This window comes from Crotalus tigris, unplaced genomic scaffold, assembly GCF_016545835.1.
Source record: "Crotalus tigris isolate CLP2741 ecotype Arizona unplaced genomic scaffold, ASM1654583v1 scf7180000020588.15403103151:6194809, whole genome shotgun sequence".
Classification (NCBI taxonomy): Eukaryota; Metazoa; Chordata; class Lepidosauria; order Squamata; family Viperidae; genus Crotalus; species Crotalus tigris.
Window position 1 is genome coordinate 5,472,093 of NW_024098092.1, and position 12,354 is coordinate 5,484,446.

A 12,354-nucleotide genomic window follows, 5' to 3' on the forward strand; every position below is an offset into this window, starting at 1 on the left:
GGTAGGAGCCCCCAGCAACAGCTTCCCAGGAACTTCGATTTTGATCCCCAAGTTTTGCACTGTTCATTCCTCCTTGTTCACCCTCCTTGCTGGACACAAAGGATGGAGGAGGAGAATTCAAGTGTTTTGTCCGTTGTTTTTCTCACTCAGCTCTTCCTCCTCTACGCATGGCTCCCTTGTTACCCCAAATCTCCCCATATCAGGAATGGGGGCCCCACCGGCCATTGTCACCCCTCCCCAAATCCACTTAACCAGAGGACTCTAACTTTCGCTCGTTCGAGATCGCTCCATGCCCAACGCTCGCTCCGAGCCCCAAGAAGGATGGGGCACGTTCCAGCCTTGAGTACGCTGCCTGGGCAATGGGTACGACCTACCCCCACCCTCGTTTCGCTCCCATTGTGGTACGGGGTCTTCCCATCCAGAAGGAGGAAAATAAAGACTCCCCCTTGGGGTGTTTTTTCCCTGCCGAGGAGGTGCACACAACAGCGAGAAAAGCGTTGTACGGAACAACATAGAGGTCATCTAGTCCAACCCCAGCCTCCTGAGACAAAGAGCACGGGTTCAAGCCGAGGTTGGCTGTTTTTGGAAGGAGGGAGAAAGAACTGGAAAGTCGGAAAAGGGAAACGAGTGAAGAAGGATAACACAAGTGTTCGAGGAACAGGAAAGCAGACAGTTGCACAAAGGGTGAAGTTTGTGGTTTTGAGAGCTGGGAATGTCGGAAGAAGGAAAAATGGAGCAGCAGCCTGCTGAGTCGTGAAAAAACTTATGACGTTGTGGACGGTTGGGGGGACGTCAATGCCTCTCTGCCCCCTTTTTGTTGGGGGTGACAATTATCCTTGTTTGATTCCAGGGCTGACGCCTTCCATGGACGAAAAACTAAATTGGGGCCCCGCTCGGACGGTGGAGCAAAGCCCACCCCCAAATATATCGGCCACGCAACGTGGTGCATTTTTTCCTAGCACACCCCCTCTTTTTAATTCTGCATCTGTTGTGTTTTGCATTGGCTTTTAACACTGCCTATTTATTAAGCTTGTATTCTCGCAGCCCCACCGGCCCCATTTTTCAATGGGGCAGGAGAAGGGGGAGTAACTAGTTCAGTTCCTTTTCTACCAGGACGTGCTGTGGCTTTTGTGGCTGCCTCCCCCAGAGGCGCAGTGGAGGGGGGGTCCTGATTCTGCACCCCCCTTTTTATTTTGCAAATGTGGTTGCTTGGCGCAATTGGTCCCCCATTAAAGGCCGATTAAATCTTACGATTTTTTCCCTCTCCTGGGATGTAATTGTGGGGGGGGAGGGAATGGGGCTTTGTGGCTGGGTTTGGGCATGACAGCAAACCATCATTGCTTGCTGAGTTAGGGTGGGAAATCCAGCCCACGGCGGCTTGCTCGACAAACCAGGATAGGGATACAAGCCACAATCAACTGAGTTTGGGTATGACTTACAACTCAGAAGCATGGAAATTCTTCTCCAGTTGTGATCGTAACTTGAGGACAGCCTTTATCAGATGCTTAAAAACCATCTGATGACATCCGATGCCCCTTTAACCACAGTTATCTGGGTTTATCGCCGTGCCGCCCCCCTTCTTTTTCTACGAAGGAGGGGGAAACCCCCCCAAACTCTGTGCGTCAGTCACGGCCTCCTTCGCTCATAATTTCCAATTTGTCTTTCGCTCCGCTTGCAAACTGAGCGTTTGGATCCATTTGCATAAAAGGTATTTTTTTTTCTTTTTTTGAGAAAAAAAAGGTTGCTCTTAAGTAAAGTTTGCCGAATCACATTCGCAAGCCCCCCCCCCCCCAAAAAAACTTTGGCATGTTTTATCTTCCTCTAACGTTTACCATCTTCCTCTAAACCCTTAAAAGCGGCTGAATATTTCTGCCCAAATCAGAAGTTCAAAAAATGAAAAAGAAATGAAACCTCAACCACCCCTTAATTTTTTTTGTAATTTTTTTTCTCACCCGCTCTCTTTCCCCAACTTTTTTCAAAGTTTCCCATTGGATCGACCGACTTGAAAAAAAGAGAGCTGCACTTTATAATTATTATTTTTTTTCTTTTTTAAAAGAAATTGCGTTTCCTTCCTGCCGCGGGGACTTAAAAAGTTGCCGTGCGGGTTTTTTGTTCACTTTCCTTCTCTTGAATACATCTGGGTGACACAGTTTGGGGGTGGGGGGGTGGTTTCCTGAGCCTTTGGGGGGGTTGAATGGGTTGTGGTCTCTTTAATGAAAGCGATGCGCGGCGGGTGTCTTCGTGCATCAGCTGCTGCGGTAAGTACCAGCGCTTATTAACAAACGGGCATCCGATTTTGCAAAACTTCATTTTTGCAGAGAGAAAAACTGCCGGGTTAATTCTCAACTAGACACGGTTCGTTAAGCTGAGACTCGGCTGAGCTTCATTCAGAAAGGTTAGTGGGATTTTCTTTGACTTCTTGCTTTGATTCTTACAAGGGGCTTCTGGTTTTCTGCCTCGTTCTAACAGGAGATTGAGAACGGGGCTCTCCGTGACAGGTTGGGCTCCTTTCCCCTTCTGAAGCTGACTGAATTTAATTGGGAGATGTTGTCTCTCTTCTCCTTCAAAAAAGAACTTCCAAACGAACCTCTTTAAAAAAAAAATCTCTTTAATTTTAAAAAAAAACATTTTAGAACTTTTAAAAAGATCTTTCAGAACTTTTAAAAAGTCTTTATGACTTTTTATGTCTTTTTAAAACTTAATGTTTCTAAAACTTTTTAAGTTTCTAAATGTTTTGGAAAGCTTTTAAAAAGTCCTGAAAAACTTTTAAAGTCTTGAAAAACGTTTTACAAATCTTGAAAAAGCCTTAAACTTTAAAAACAACCTTTAAAAAATCTTTTAAAAACTTTTTTTTTAAAAAACTTTAGCAGTCTTTGGAAATCTCTCACAAATCTCCTAAAAAGATTCTCAAACCAACTTTCAGATTGAAATAGAAGTGTTAAAAAAAAAAAACCCAACTCTTGAGTTTTTAATCCTTAAAATAAAAAATGTTTTAAAAATCTTTAAAAGTCTTAATTCACTAAAAGTCTTAAATTTCTTTTAGAGGGTTGTGTCAAGGCTTAAATTGAAACTGAGGAAAACTAAAATATAATCCTGTTAATTCACTGGACAAACTTTGCGTCCAAAATGAGATAGAATAATTTTTTTTATTTCAGAGTTTAGGGCAGTTTTAGCGTCTGCCAGTCGTTCAAAAGGAACTTTCCTGGGGACTAAAAGAATGAATGAAATTAAAGCACAGATTATCAAATTCCACTGCAAGTCAGTGCTGAAATTGATATTTAATATTAAGCAGGTTAAAGAATATTTGGCCACTAGTTGAAAATTGTTAGAAAAGCATCTTTTTAAAATTAGAATCCAGAATCTCTACAGGTAGTCCTCAAATTGCGACAATTCATTTAGTGACCATTTGAAGTGACGACATCGCTGAAAAAAATGACTGAGGACTTGTTTTTCACACGACCATCACAGCCTCCCTGGGGGTCACGTGATCAAAATTGGGATACTTGGCAACTGGCTTGTACTTAACGACTGTTGAAGTGCTCCAGGGTCACGTGATCCATTTTGTGACCTGACCAGCAAAGTCAATGGGGAAACTGGCTTTATTTAACAACCGTGTCACTAACTTAACAACTGCAATGTTTCACTTAACAGCTGTGGCAAGACGGGTCATAAAACGGGGCAAAGCTCCCTTAACAGCTCTCTGGCTTAGCAACAGAATGCTTGAGCTTCATTGACCATCGTAAGTCGAGGATTACTTACGGGGAGACGTCACCCCCTACCACATTTCAATCCTGGCCAAGATGCTAGTCCTCGTGGGTTGGCTGTTTTTTGGCTGTTTTTTGCACTTGAATACCCTTAAAAAGTTTGCTTTGCAGAGTGAGATAGGCCTGGACTGTCCTACGTTTTAAGGCCATTAGTGCAAAAAACAAGACTGCACCAGAGGCATGTGCGAACTGCCCCCCTCCCTTTCTGAGCAGGAAAGTGTTAAACGGGGGAGGAGATCATGTTTCGGGAAAGGAAGTAGATTTAATCTGGAGCTGACTGTACACCGATAAGGATCGCCTAGGGGAGGGCCCATGCTATGAGATAATCTATTTTGGAAATAGGATGTGAGCTTTGATACCCATGTAGTGTTGAGTATCTCCAGCACGTGTTGCTCAAAACGATGGGTGGGGCAGAAATGGGAAAAAAAATGAGGGGTGGGGGCAGCATTGTCACACAGGAGGCCCCCTTTGTGTCTTTAAAAACTGCATCCTTCTCTGACTTCTCCGTATAATTCTAGAAAATCAGGTTGGTACTCCCAAAGGCCTGGCACTAAAGGAAAGCTGACGGGGAGGGAAGAGGAAAAACAAAAACAGCCAATCTAGATATTCACTGTTAATAGCCTCTTTCTGAGCGACTCCAATGTAAAGTTTCAACTTTACTAAGAAGCCACTCCAAATTTTCCTGGAGAGAGCTTGTCGTTTTGTATTGTGTGTTTGGTTTTCATCTTACCACGTCTTTAAAAATACAGACAAAGTTCATTCCGACAGGTGTTAAAGTGTGGCTAGAAGAAAAGCGGATATGAACCAAGGGCAAAAGTTAAACCAGTATAAAACCAAAAGGAAACATTGAACAGGGCAATTTGTTTCGTGGCGAGAGAGCCTGCAGGCAAATTTAATCAATGACTAAAAGAATAAAATCAATGATGGTCTAAAAATAAACCTAGGTTTGAATCGTAACGGTGTGCTTTGGCTTCTTAACTATGGTTAGCTTGATCCAGTGGTGGAATCGAGCCATGATAGCAATAAACCATGATGGAGAATTTCCGACGCTGAAGCCAGTGCCAGGAAAAGTTGAGTTCCCACAACCGCTCAGGACAGCAACATCTATTTATCTTCATCTCCGTGGTATTTATTGAAATGATAAAGAAAAGAAAATTGCCCTTATTTTTCAGGGTTAGCGGTTATGACGAAAAAAATAACAGGTGGCAGTTTGGGCAGAAAATTCAGAATTTCCCTCTGGAATTAGAGATGAGGGGTGGATTCTGAGAATTTAAAAAAAAAATAATAGTTTCCAGCCTCAGAATTTTATACAAGCCATTGAATTAGATAGATAGATAGATAGATAGATAGATAGATAGATAGATAGATAGATAGATAGATAGATAGATAGATAGATAGATAGATAATTTTGTTTTGTAATTTCAAGGAATTTCCCTGCCTTCACCGAACTAAGCAGATGAAAGAAAGTCAGAATAGTTTTGCCACTTCAGCAGAAATCCTTAAAAATTAAAATATACAAACAGATCTGGTGAAGATTCTCAGAAGTGGAGTCAGCGCCTTCCAAGGACCTTGCTTGCCACGGTTATTAAGTGAATCACTGCAGTTGTTAAGTTAGCAGCGTGTCAGAAGGTTGCACAAGGGGATCACGTGACCCCGGGACACGGCAACTGTCCTAAGTACAAGTCAGTTTCCAAACCTCTGAATTTTGTCCACCTGACCGCGGGGATGCTGCGACAGTCGTAAACGTGAAAAAAATCGTCCTCAGTCACTTTTGTCAGTACCGTTGTGACTTAGGACGGTCGCTAAATGAACCATTATAAGTCGAGTGTGTCAGGGTCCTTGTTTGTTTCATTTTGGTTTTTCTTCTCCAGGAGCGTCTTAGTAAAAGACATTTGGGAAGGAAGAAGCAGCGTGAAGGTGCACAATTTTGGGGAGACCCATGGATAAGGAGGCAAGTCCAGTCTCTTCTTAAAAACTTCCAGTGGCAACTCCAAGTTGTGTGAATTCTGGGGAGTTTCCCAGAATTCCCCAGTCAGCTGAGAGGGGAACTCTGGAGTTGAAGTCCTCTCATCTTAGGTTTAGCAAGTTGGTCTAGACAGCCTCAAATCGGCTCCTTTTTGGCCAGAAATTACAGTCTGTCTCTGTACTTTTCCCATCTCCTGGAATCCGAGGGTTTGAAGGAACCCTAAAGGTCATCTAATCCAACCTTCCTCATCTCCTCTGCTTTCCTTTTAGATCTTTCTGGTGACTTTGTTGATCTTCTCTGCTGGATCGCAAGTCCTGGGTGGAATGAAGGATAAGGAAGCCAGGAAGATATTCCGAGAAGTGGAAGGAACGGCTTTCAAGAGGAAAAAAAGCCCGAGATCGGTCGGACCAGAAAATCAGAGCAACCCTGGTAAGTCATGGGATTTTTTGTTCTCATTAAAAAAAAAAAAACAGGGTTGGACTAGATGATCTCTCAGTTCTGTTTGAACAAGAGTCCATGAAAATGACTGTCAGGTATGTGTGGGAGACTCTGAGTTCCAGTCCTTCCTTATCTATGAAAGCTGGCTGGGTGACTTTGGGGCAATCACCAGGAGCCGGTGAATTCTAGTTCCGCCTCAGGCATGACAGCTGGCTGGGTGAATTTGGGCCAGTTCCTCTCTTCCCCTGCAGGGTTGTTGTTATGGAGAAAATAGGAAAAGAAAGGTACATCAGATAGGTTCACTAACTTGAGTTATTTGTAAGAATGAAAGAAAGAGGAAAGAAGGGATGGATGGAAGGAAGGAAGGAAGGAAGGAAAGAAGGAAGGAAGGAAGGAAGGAAGCAAGCAAGCAAGCAAGCAAGCAAGCAAGGAAGGGGATGGACAGGGCAAATGTCAGGCTTTTTAATGTACCCATTACTCATACTGCAATTGTTCAAAAAAAAAAAAAGAGCCTATTTCATGCTCGCTTCTTGTTACCTTTCATCCTTGCAGGGCTCTCCTTGAGGTCGTCAGACACCTGTCCGAAAGGCACGCACCGCCGCATGGACAAGTGTTCAAAGTGCAAACGTTGCACAGGTGAGAACAGAGATAAGAGCTGGGGGGGTGGGGAGAGATGATTGGCAGGAGGGAGAGAACAGCCGATTTGACACTCGGACTTTTGCACCCATCCGAGGCGCATCAAAATGTTGCACAGGCCTGCGTGCGTGAACCCAACCCAATACAAGGCGGAGGGGGATTCTGGGAAACTTGCTCCAAAGCCCCCCTCCCTTCCCCCCCAAAACAATGCCGCCCACTCTCTGCGGTTATTAGGAGGGGTAAATGTTTTGCCCATCGGAAACGCTTTGTCTTGCAGACGACAATACAATTGTGGCGCAGGAATGCCGAGACAACCAGGACACGGTGTGTAGTTGCGCGGCGGGCTATTTCAATGACGAGGGTGTTCACCACATCTTAAACTGCAGGAAATGTACAAACTGCGCATCTCTGCACAAGAAGACGGCGCAGGCCTGTAAGTCAATCCGGACGGTGTTAATTTTTTTAAAAAATTCTAATGCGCTGCTTCGGGTGTAAGTCGAGGACAACCTGTAAAATCAGGCATTTTGATGATGTTGGCTATGGTCTGCTGGGAAATTCAGTTCTGGAACTTTCTTCTCCTGTTGCTCTCTCTCTCTCCCTCTCTCTCTCTTTTTCCCTGAGCCTCTCTGGACAAGAGCAGCCTACCTGAGCACAGAACGGTGCTCGGCGGGAGCCTGGAAAGCTCAGCGATTATTCCTGGGGTGGAGGGCGGCTTGGAAAAAGACTAGAAATCAGGCTGAATGCTTTCCTAAGCAGAACCTTTTCTCTTTAAGGCCGCCAAGACGAGGACGCCGAGTGCAAATTCTGCCTTCCTGGCTTCTGCGAGGATAAAAAGACCTGCGTGCCGTGTGCAACGGAAACCGCTGCCTTGGCCAATTTGGGGTGCGGTAGGGCGGGGGAGAAAGTGAGGCGCGCCAAGCTCAGAATAATGTATTTATTTATTGATGAACAATCTATTTGTTTATTAATAGTTATTTATTTTATTTAGAGAAAAAGCAGTGTTTGCCTCCACGATGGCTCCTGGTAGGATCGGCTCGACTCCCAGGTAAATGGACAGACCCCACAATCTCCCCCAATCTGCCCTCAGCCCCCTCCCCTTTATCCTGTTGAAAAGCTACAGGGCATTTTCTAAATGTACATTTTCTCTCCTAGCAGGATTGCCAAAGATGAGCAGTGCAACGTGGCATGTAAAATCGGTACAGTGATTATTTTGTTTTCCTATTTATGGCATGCCGAATTGCCAAGAAACGGTGGATGGAGATGGGAAGCGAGCTGAGATTACGGCCTTGGGGGTGGCTAAACAGATAGGGTTGGGATGGGACACCACTGGGAGATCCCAGAGAAGAAGGTAAGACTGCGAAGCCGAAAAACACTCCCAAATGTTAATTTAGATTTTTACTATATTTTAGTTTAGGTTTTTAGTTTAGTTTAGATTTTAGTTTTAGTTTAGATTTAGATTTTGTTTTATTTTAGTTCAGATTTTTATTTTATTTCATTTTAGATTTTTACTTTATTTTACATATTTTATTTTAGATATTTTATTTCAGTTTAGATTTTTATTTCATCTAATTTTAGACATTTATTTTATTTCAGATTTTTACTTGATTTTATTTTACTTTGGATTTTTATTTTAGACTTTTGCTCTATTTTAGATACTTATTTTCATTTTAGATTCTATTTTAGGTTAGATTTTGTTTTATTTCACTTTAGTTTTTTATTTTATTTCGGATCTTACTTTGGATTTTTAGTCTCAATTTTATTTTAAATTTTATTTTAGATTTTAATTGCACTGTACTGCATTGCACTGCATTTTGGTTTTATTTTAATTTTATAGAGGAAGTGAGGCTTGCTCTAAGGGCTTGTAAGACAAAATCCATGAAGTTTGCATAATCAAACTGATATTTAACTTTTCTCCCTTTACGCAGGAAAGCAAATTCAGCATACAGCTCCTGGAAAATGTGACAAAGGGGTTTTGATTTTTGCTTGATTTTCCTTTTTTTTTTTTTTTTTTTTTTGTCTCAGCTGTAGGTGCCTGTGGGTGCATTTTCCTTCTGGTGGGGGCCCTGATTCTCTATTTTAAGAAAAGAAAAATGACTTCTCATCAGGAAAAGCCTGTCCCTGCTCCGAATATCTACATTAGCAGCCCCTATTTTGGTAACAAAAAATTATTGTCATGCTGTTGTTTATTAGGTACAGGTAGGAGATGTTAAAGTGGGGTGCCCCGTTCCGTAAGCCGGTGGTATTGATTCCTCGCTGTTTTCCAGGCTCTCCGGTTGCCTCCCTTCCTGAGACAGTCATGCTGGTGGACAAAGCCCCTCCACCTTCCCGCTCGCTGCAACAAGGCCGGAAGCTGTACACCGTGATCAACGCCGTGCCCGTCCGCCGGTGGAAGGAGTTTGTGAGGGGCTTGGGCCTGCAGGACAGTGAAATTGAGCTGGTGGAACTGGAGCACTCTCAGTTCCGCGAGCAGCAGTACGAGATGTTAAAACGCTGGTGTCAGCAGCGGGGGCCCTCATTGGAGGCTATTTTGGACACCCTGGAGGCCATGCAGTTGGGCGGCTGTGCCCAGGAACTGAGGGAGAAGCTGCAGAGGGAGCATTTGTGGGGCAACCCATAAAGCTGACGGTGATGGGGACTGTCCTTGTACGGGCAGGTAACGTCTTGGTTGAGTCGGTGTACGAGTGGCAGAATGGGAAGACTCGCACGACCACAACCATCTCGGTGTAGCCAACGCGCTACAGTCTTCATGCCATGGCTAACTCGCCGTGGAATAGCTTGCTGAGGTCCATTTGGCACAGAACTCACCGCGGACAATTCTACGCAGAGTAACTCAACACAATAAATGTTACCCGCCACTGTTTCTTCAACATTATTTTTGTGGAACTAGGCAAAATGGAAATTACATTGCAGAAACAGTGGCGGATAACATTTATCGCATTGAGTGCGTAGAATTTCTCCTACGGTGAGTTGGCCGTAGTGAGGTGTCCTAGACCCACAAGCATAGTGTTACATTGTTGCTGACGTATGATTCCAGCCTGGAAATGCTCAGGTCTGAACTCCAATGGACAGTACCCAGTTGCTTGAGCTCTCCGCCTCGTTCACAGCCCATTCATCTTGTACATAACCGTCAACCTCGTTGGTAACTTGCTAGTTCGTCTTCTGTGCAAAAGATACCCCATGGATTTTGTGGAGGCAAAGCATGAGCACACAGCGGGCGACTCGTGACGTATCTTGGCAGAGCCATCAAAATCATTTTGCCTAACACCGGACAACTCGCTACCTTTTCGACAAAGCCAATAATCCTGTTTTGTCTAACAGTAGGATCAACATTGCTTTTTGGACAGATCGGTCCGATATAACGCTACCCAACTCGAGGTATTACTTGAATTTTATTACGGTATTTCTGTTTGGAACGCCAGAATGCAAGAAGTCCTCAATTTGAAAACATTCTAATGTGAATCTGTAGTCACTGATCTCCCCACCACAACCCCAGTGGCTCACATTCAAAAAGCAAGCATGCCTACCTCACAGGTTACGAGGTTATGAGATTCGCTCGCTCTGAAGGGTTCAGACACCGCAACAGGTAGTAGACATTGTATGTCACTTTTAAATAAACTTTTAATCTGTTCTTCATGGGGAACAAGGCAACGATATTCTGGAAAGCAGTTTTTCTTACTGTGACACTAACGTGCTTCAGTAAGAGCGCCCCACTTTCCTTGCCTAGTTGGGGGGCACAAATCATTGTTTTCCCCACTAGCAAAGTTCTTTCCTTTAGGGTTGCCCTGTTTTGGGGGTGCAATCTTGCTGTGCCCAATCCGTTTGCAAAGCATTTCTTGTCAGGAGTTGCAAAATGGTTTTATTTGCCCAGGATCTGGGTTTGGGCTGAACGAATGGACCTTTAACAAAATGAGCAAACGAGAGGGACAGATCCCGAAAGGACTTGGAGTGGAACGAATGGACATTTAACAAAACGAGTGCTCGAGACGGAGAGATCCTGGGCAGATCTGGGTAGCAAGCGCAAAAGATCTGGAGACTGCAAAACAGAAGCCACGAATCTCTGCTTCTCCCGCACCCCCCAGGCTCTGGGTTCAAAACAGGTGTCCTCAAAAGCGGGGAGAACCGTTAATACTTCGCCACGTCTCCTTTTTTGAGGATCAGCTGCCTTTGCCACGGCGTCAGTTTGTTCTCGTCGAAGCCGAGAGTCTTGAGTTTTTCCGCTTGTTCCTTCTCCTTCTCCTCCTCGATCCGCCGCAGTTTTTCTTCCTCTCGTCTGTCGGAAAAGAAAGGAGAGGCTGGAAAGGCTGGCCACACGCCCAGCGGGCCCCCAACCCCGTGGTTTTATTTTTATTTAGAATTACGTATTTATAGGCAGACAGTCCTTGACTTACAACAGCTGGTTTCGTGATCATTCAGAGATACAACAGCACTGGAAAAAAAGGGACTTGGGATTGTTTTTCACCCTTATGACCGTCGCAGCATTCCCGCAGTCACGTGATCAAAATTCAGACGCTGGGCAACTGGCTCATATTTACGACGGTCCCGGGTCCTCTTTTGTGACCATCTGACAAAGTCAGTGGGGAAGCCGGTTTCACTTAACAACCGTGTAACTAAAACTGTAATGATTCATTTAGCAACGGTGGAAGAAAGGGGGTAAAATGGGGCAAAGTTCAGCAGAATTTTTCTGATTTGGTTGTAATTCAAGGACTATCTCTTTCTATATAAATATATCTATAAATATAATACGTAATTAAATTTTTATGGCACTCATCTCCAAGGTGACTCTGGCCTCATATATCTTCTTCCCCTCCTGTGACGGTCAGCCACATTCTCCAAATCAGAGACTTTTTGCAACCCTTGATCATCCCTTCAGGTGGATCCAGCCCATTGCTGTGCCTGATGGGTCCAGGGACTCAGACAGCGTGTGCAGAGAAAGCCAGGGTACAAATGAAAATAATTTAACTGCGCCATCAAGACTCACCGTTTTTGCAACCTGCGAAAGAAAGAAAGAAAGAAAGCGAAAGGAAAGAAAAAGAAAGAAAGAAAAGAAACCACAACTGACAAGTTAGCCTTAAGAAGTAGAAGTGTGTTGCAGTTTCACACCCTGCAGGGCACACTGATAGGTTTGATGCTATCGCAAAATGTGGGATCCACAATCACAGACCTCTCGTTTTTCTATCACCAGTTTAGGAAGGAACACCAAATACTGATGATGTTACTTAATTGGGTCATGAAATGTCTGCAAGAAATCCACCAAGCTCAGAGAGCACCAAGGACCACCACCACCTCCTCCTCCTCCCATTCTCTTTCTTCTCCACTCTATAAACATATATAAACCCCTTCAAGCACTGATGATGTAACCTAGCTGGGTCATGAAACGTCTGCCAGAAAACCACCAAGCTCAGAGAACACCAGGCAGCCCCCAGTTCCACCCTGAGCAATAAATCTTCCCTTCTGTTGATCCTTACCTTTCCTCTTCCATCTTTTTCCGGAATATGTCCCTTCTCCAAGCTGGCATGCCAGCCAGGCGGGCCTCTTCTTCCCTTTCCTGTA

At 44.2% G+C, this 12,354-nt stretch overlaps 2 protein-coding genes across 6 annotated transcripts in view; one reads left to right on the forward strand and one right to left on the reverse strand.

Annotated features, from left to right (window-relative positions):
- The first annotated feature begins 10 nt into the window (after positions 1–10).
- On the forward strand, positions 11–10,736 carry TNFRSF25 (TNF receptor superfamily member 25). 4 transcript variants are annotated; one of them, XM_039367214.1, is made up of 11 exons: positions 11–1,708; positions 2,319–2,395; positions 5,636–5,715; positions 6,000–6,159; positions 6,721–6,804; positions 7,082–7,237; positions 7,578–7,686; positions 7,793–7,849; positions 7,957–8,000; positions 8,827–8,958; positions 9,069–10,736. In XM_039367214.1, exons 3-11 carry the CDS (start codon positions 5,704–5,706, stop codon positions 9,419–9,421), a joined length of 1,107 nt encoding a protein of 368 aa, XP_039223148.1. In that variant the 5' UTR covers positions 11–1,708; positions 2,319–2,395; positions 5,636–5,703; the 3' UTR covers positions 9,422–10,736. The 4 variants fall into 4 exon arrangements, with proteins under 4 accessions (XP_039223148.1, XP_039223147.1, XP_039223150.1 ...); XM_039367213.1 differs by lacking the exon at positions 11–1,708 and having other exon boundaries at positions 2,173–2,395; XM_039367216.1 differs by lacking the exon at positions 11–1,708 and having other exon boundaries at positions 2,173–2,395; positions 7,960–8,000.
- ESPN (espin) overlaps positions 10,403–12,354 on the reverse strand; it is a 22,746-nt gene continuing 20,794 nt past the window's right edge. For both annotated transcript variants that reach the window (XM_039367205.1, XM_039367201.1), the window contains 3 exons: positions 12,270–12,349; positions 11,783–11,794; positions 10,403–11,074 (listed from right to left, as the gene is read on the reverse strand). In XM_039367205.1, coding sequence (XP_039223139.1) covers positions 10,927–11,074; positions 11,783–11,794; positions 12,270–12,349 — 240 coding nt within the window. In that variant the 3' untranslated portion in view covers positions 10,403–10,926. The remainder of the gene's footprint in view (positions 11,075–11,782; positions 11,795–12,269; positions 12,350–12,354) is intronic.

Bases quoted from the DNA above. Each gene is read 5' to 3' on its own strand.
- TNFRSF25 (XM_039367214.1), top strand. The intron at 6,160-6,720 runs GTAAGTCATGGG...TCATCCTTGCAG, and splicing joins AGAAAATCAGAGCAACCCTG to GGCTCTCCTTGAGGTCGTCA. The intron at 7,687-7,792 runs GTGCGGTAGGGC...TATTTTATTTAG, and splicing joins GCTGCCTTGGCCAATTTGGG to AGAAAAAGCAGTGTTTGCCT.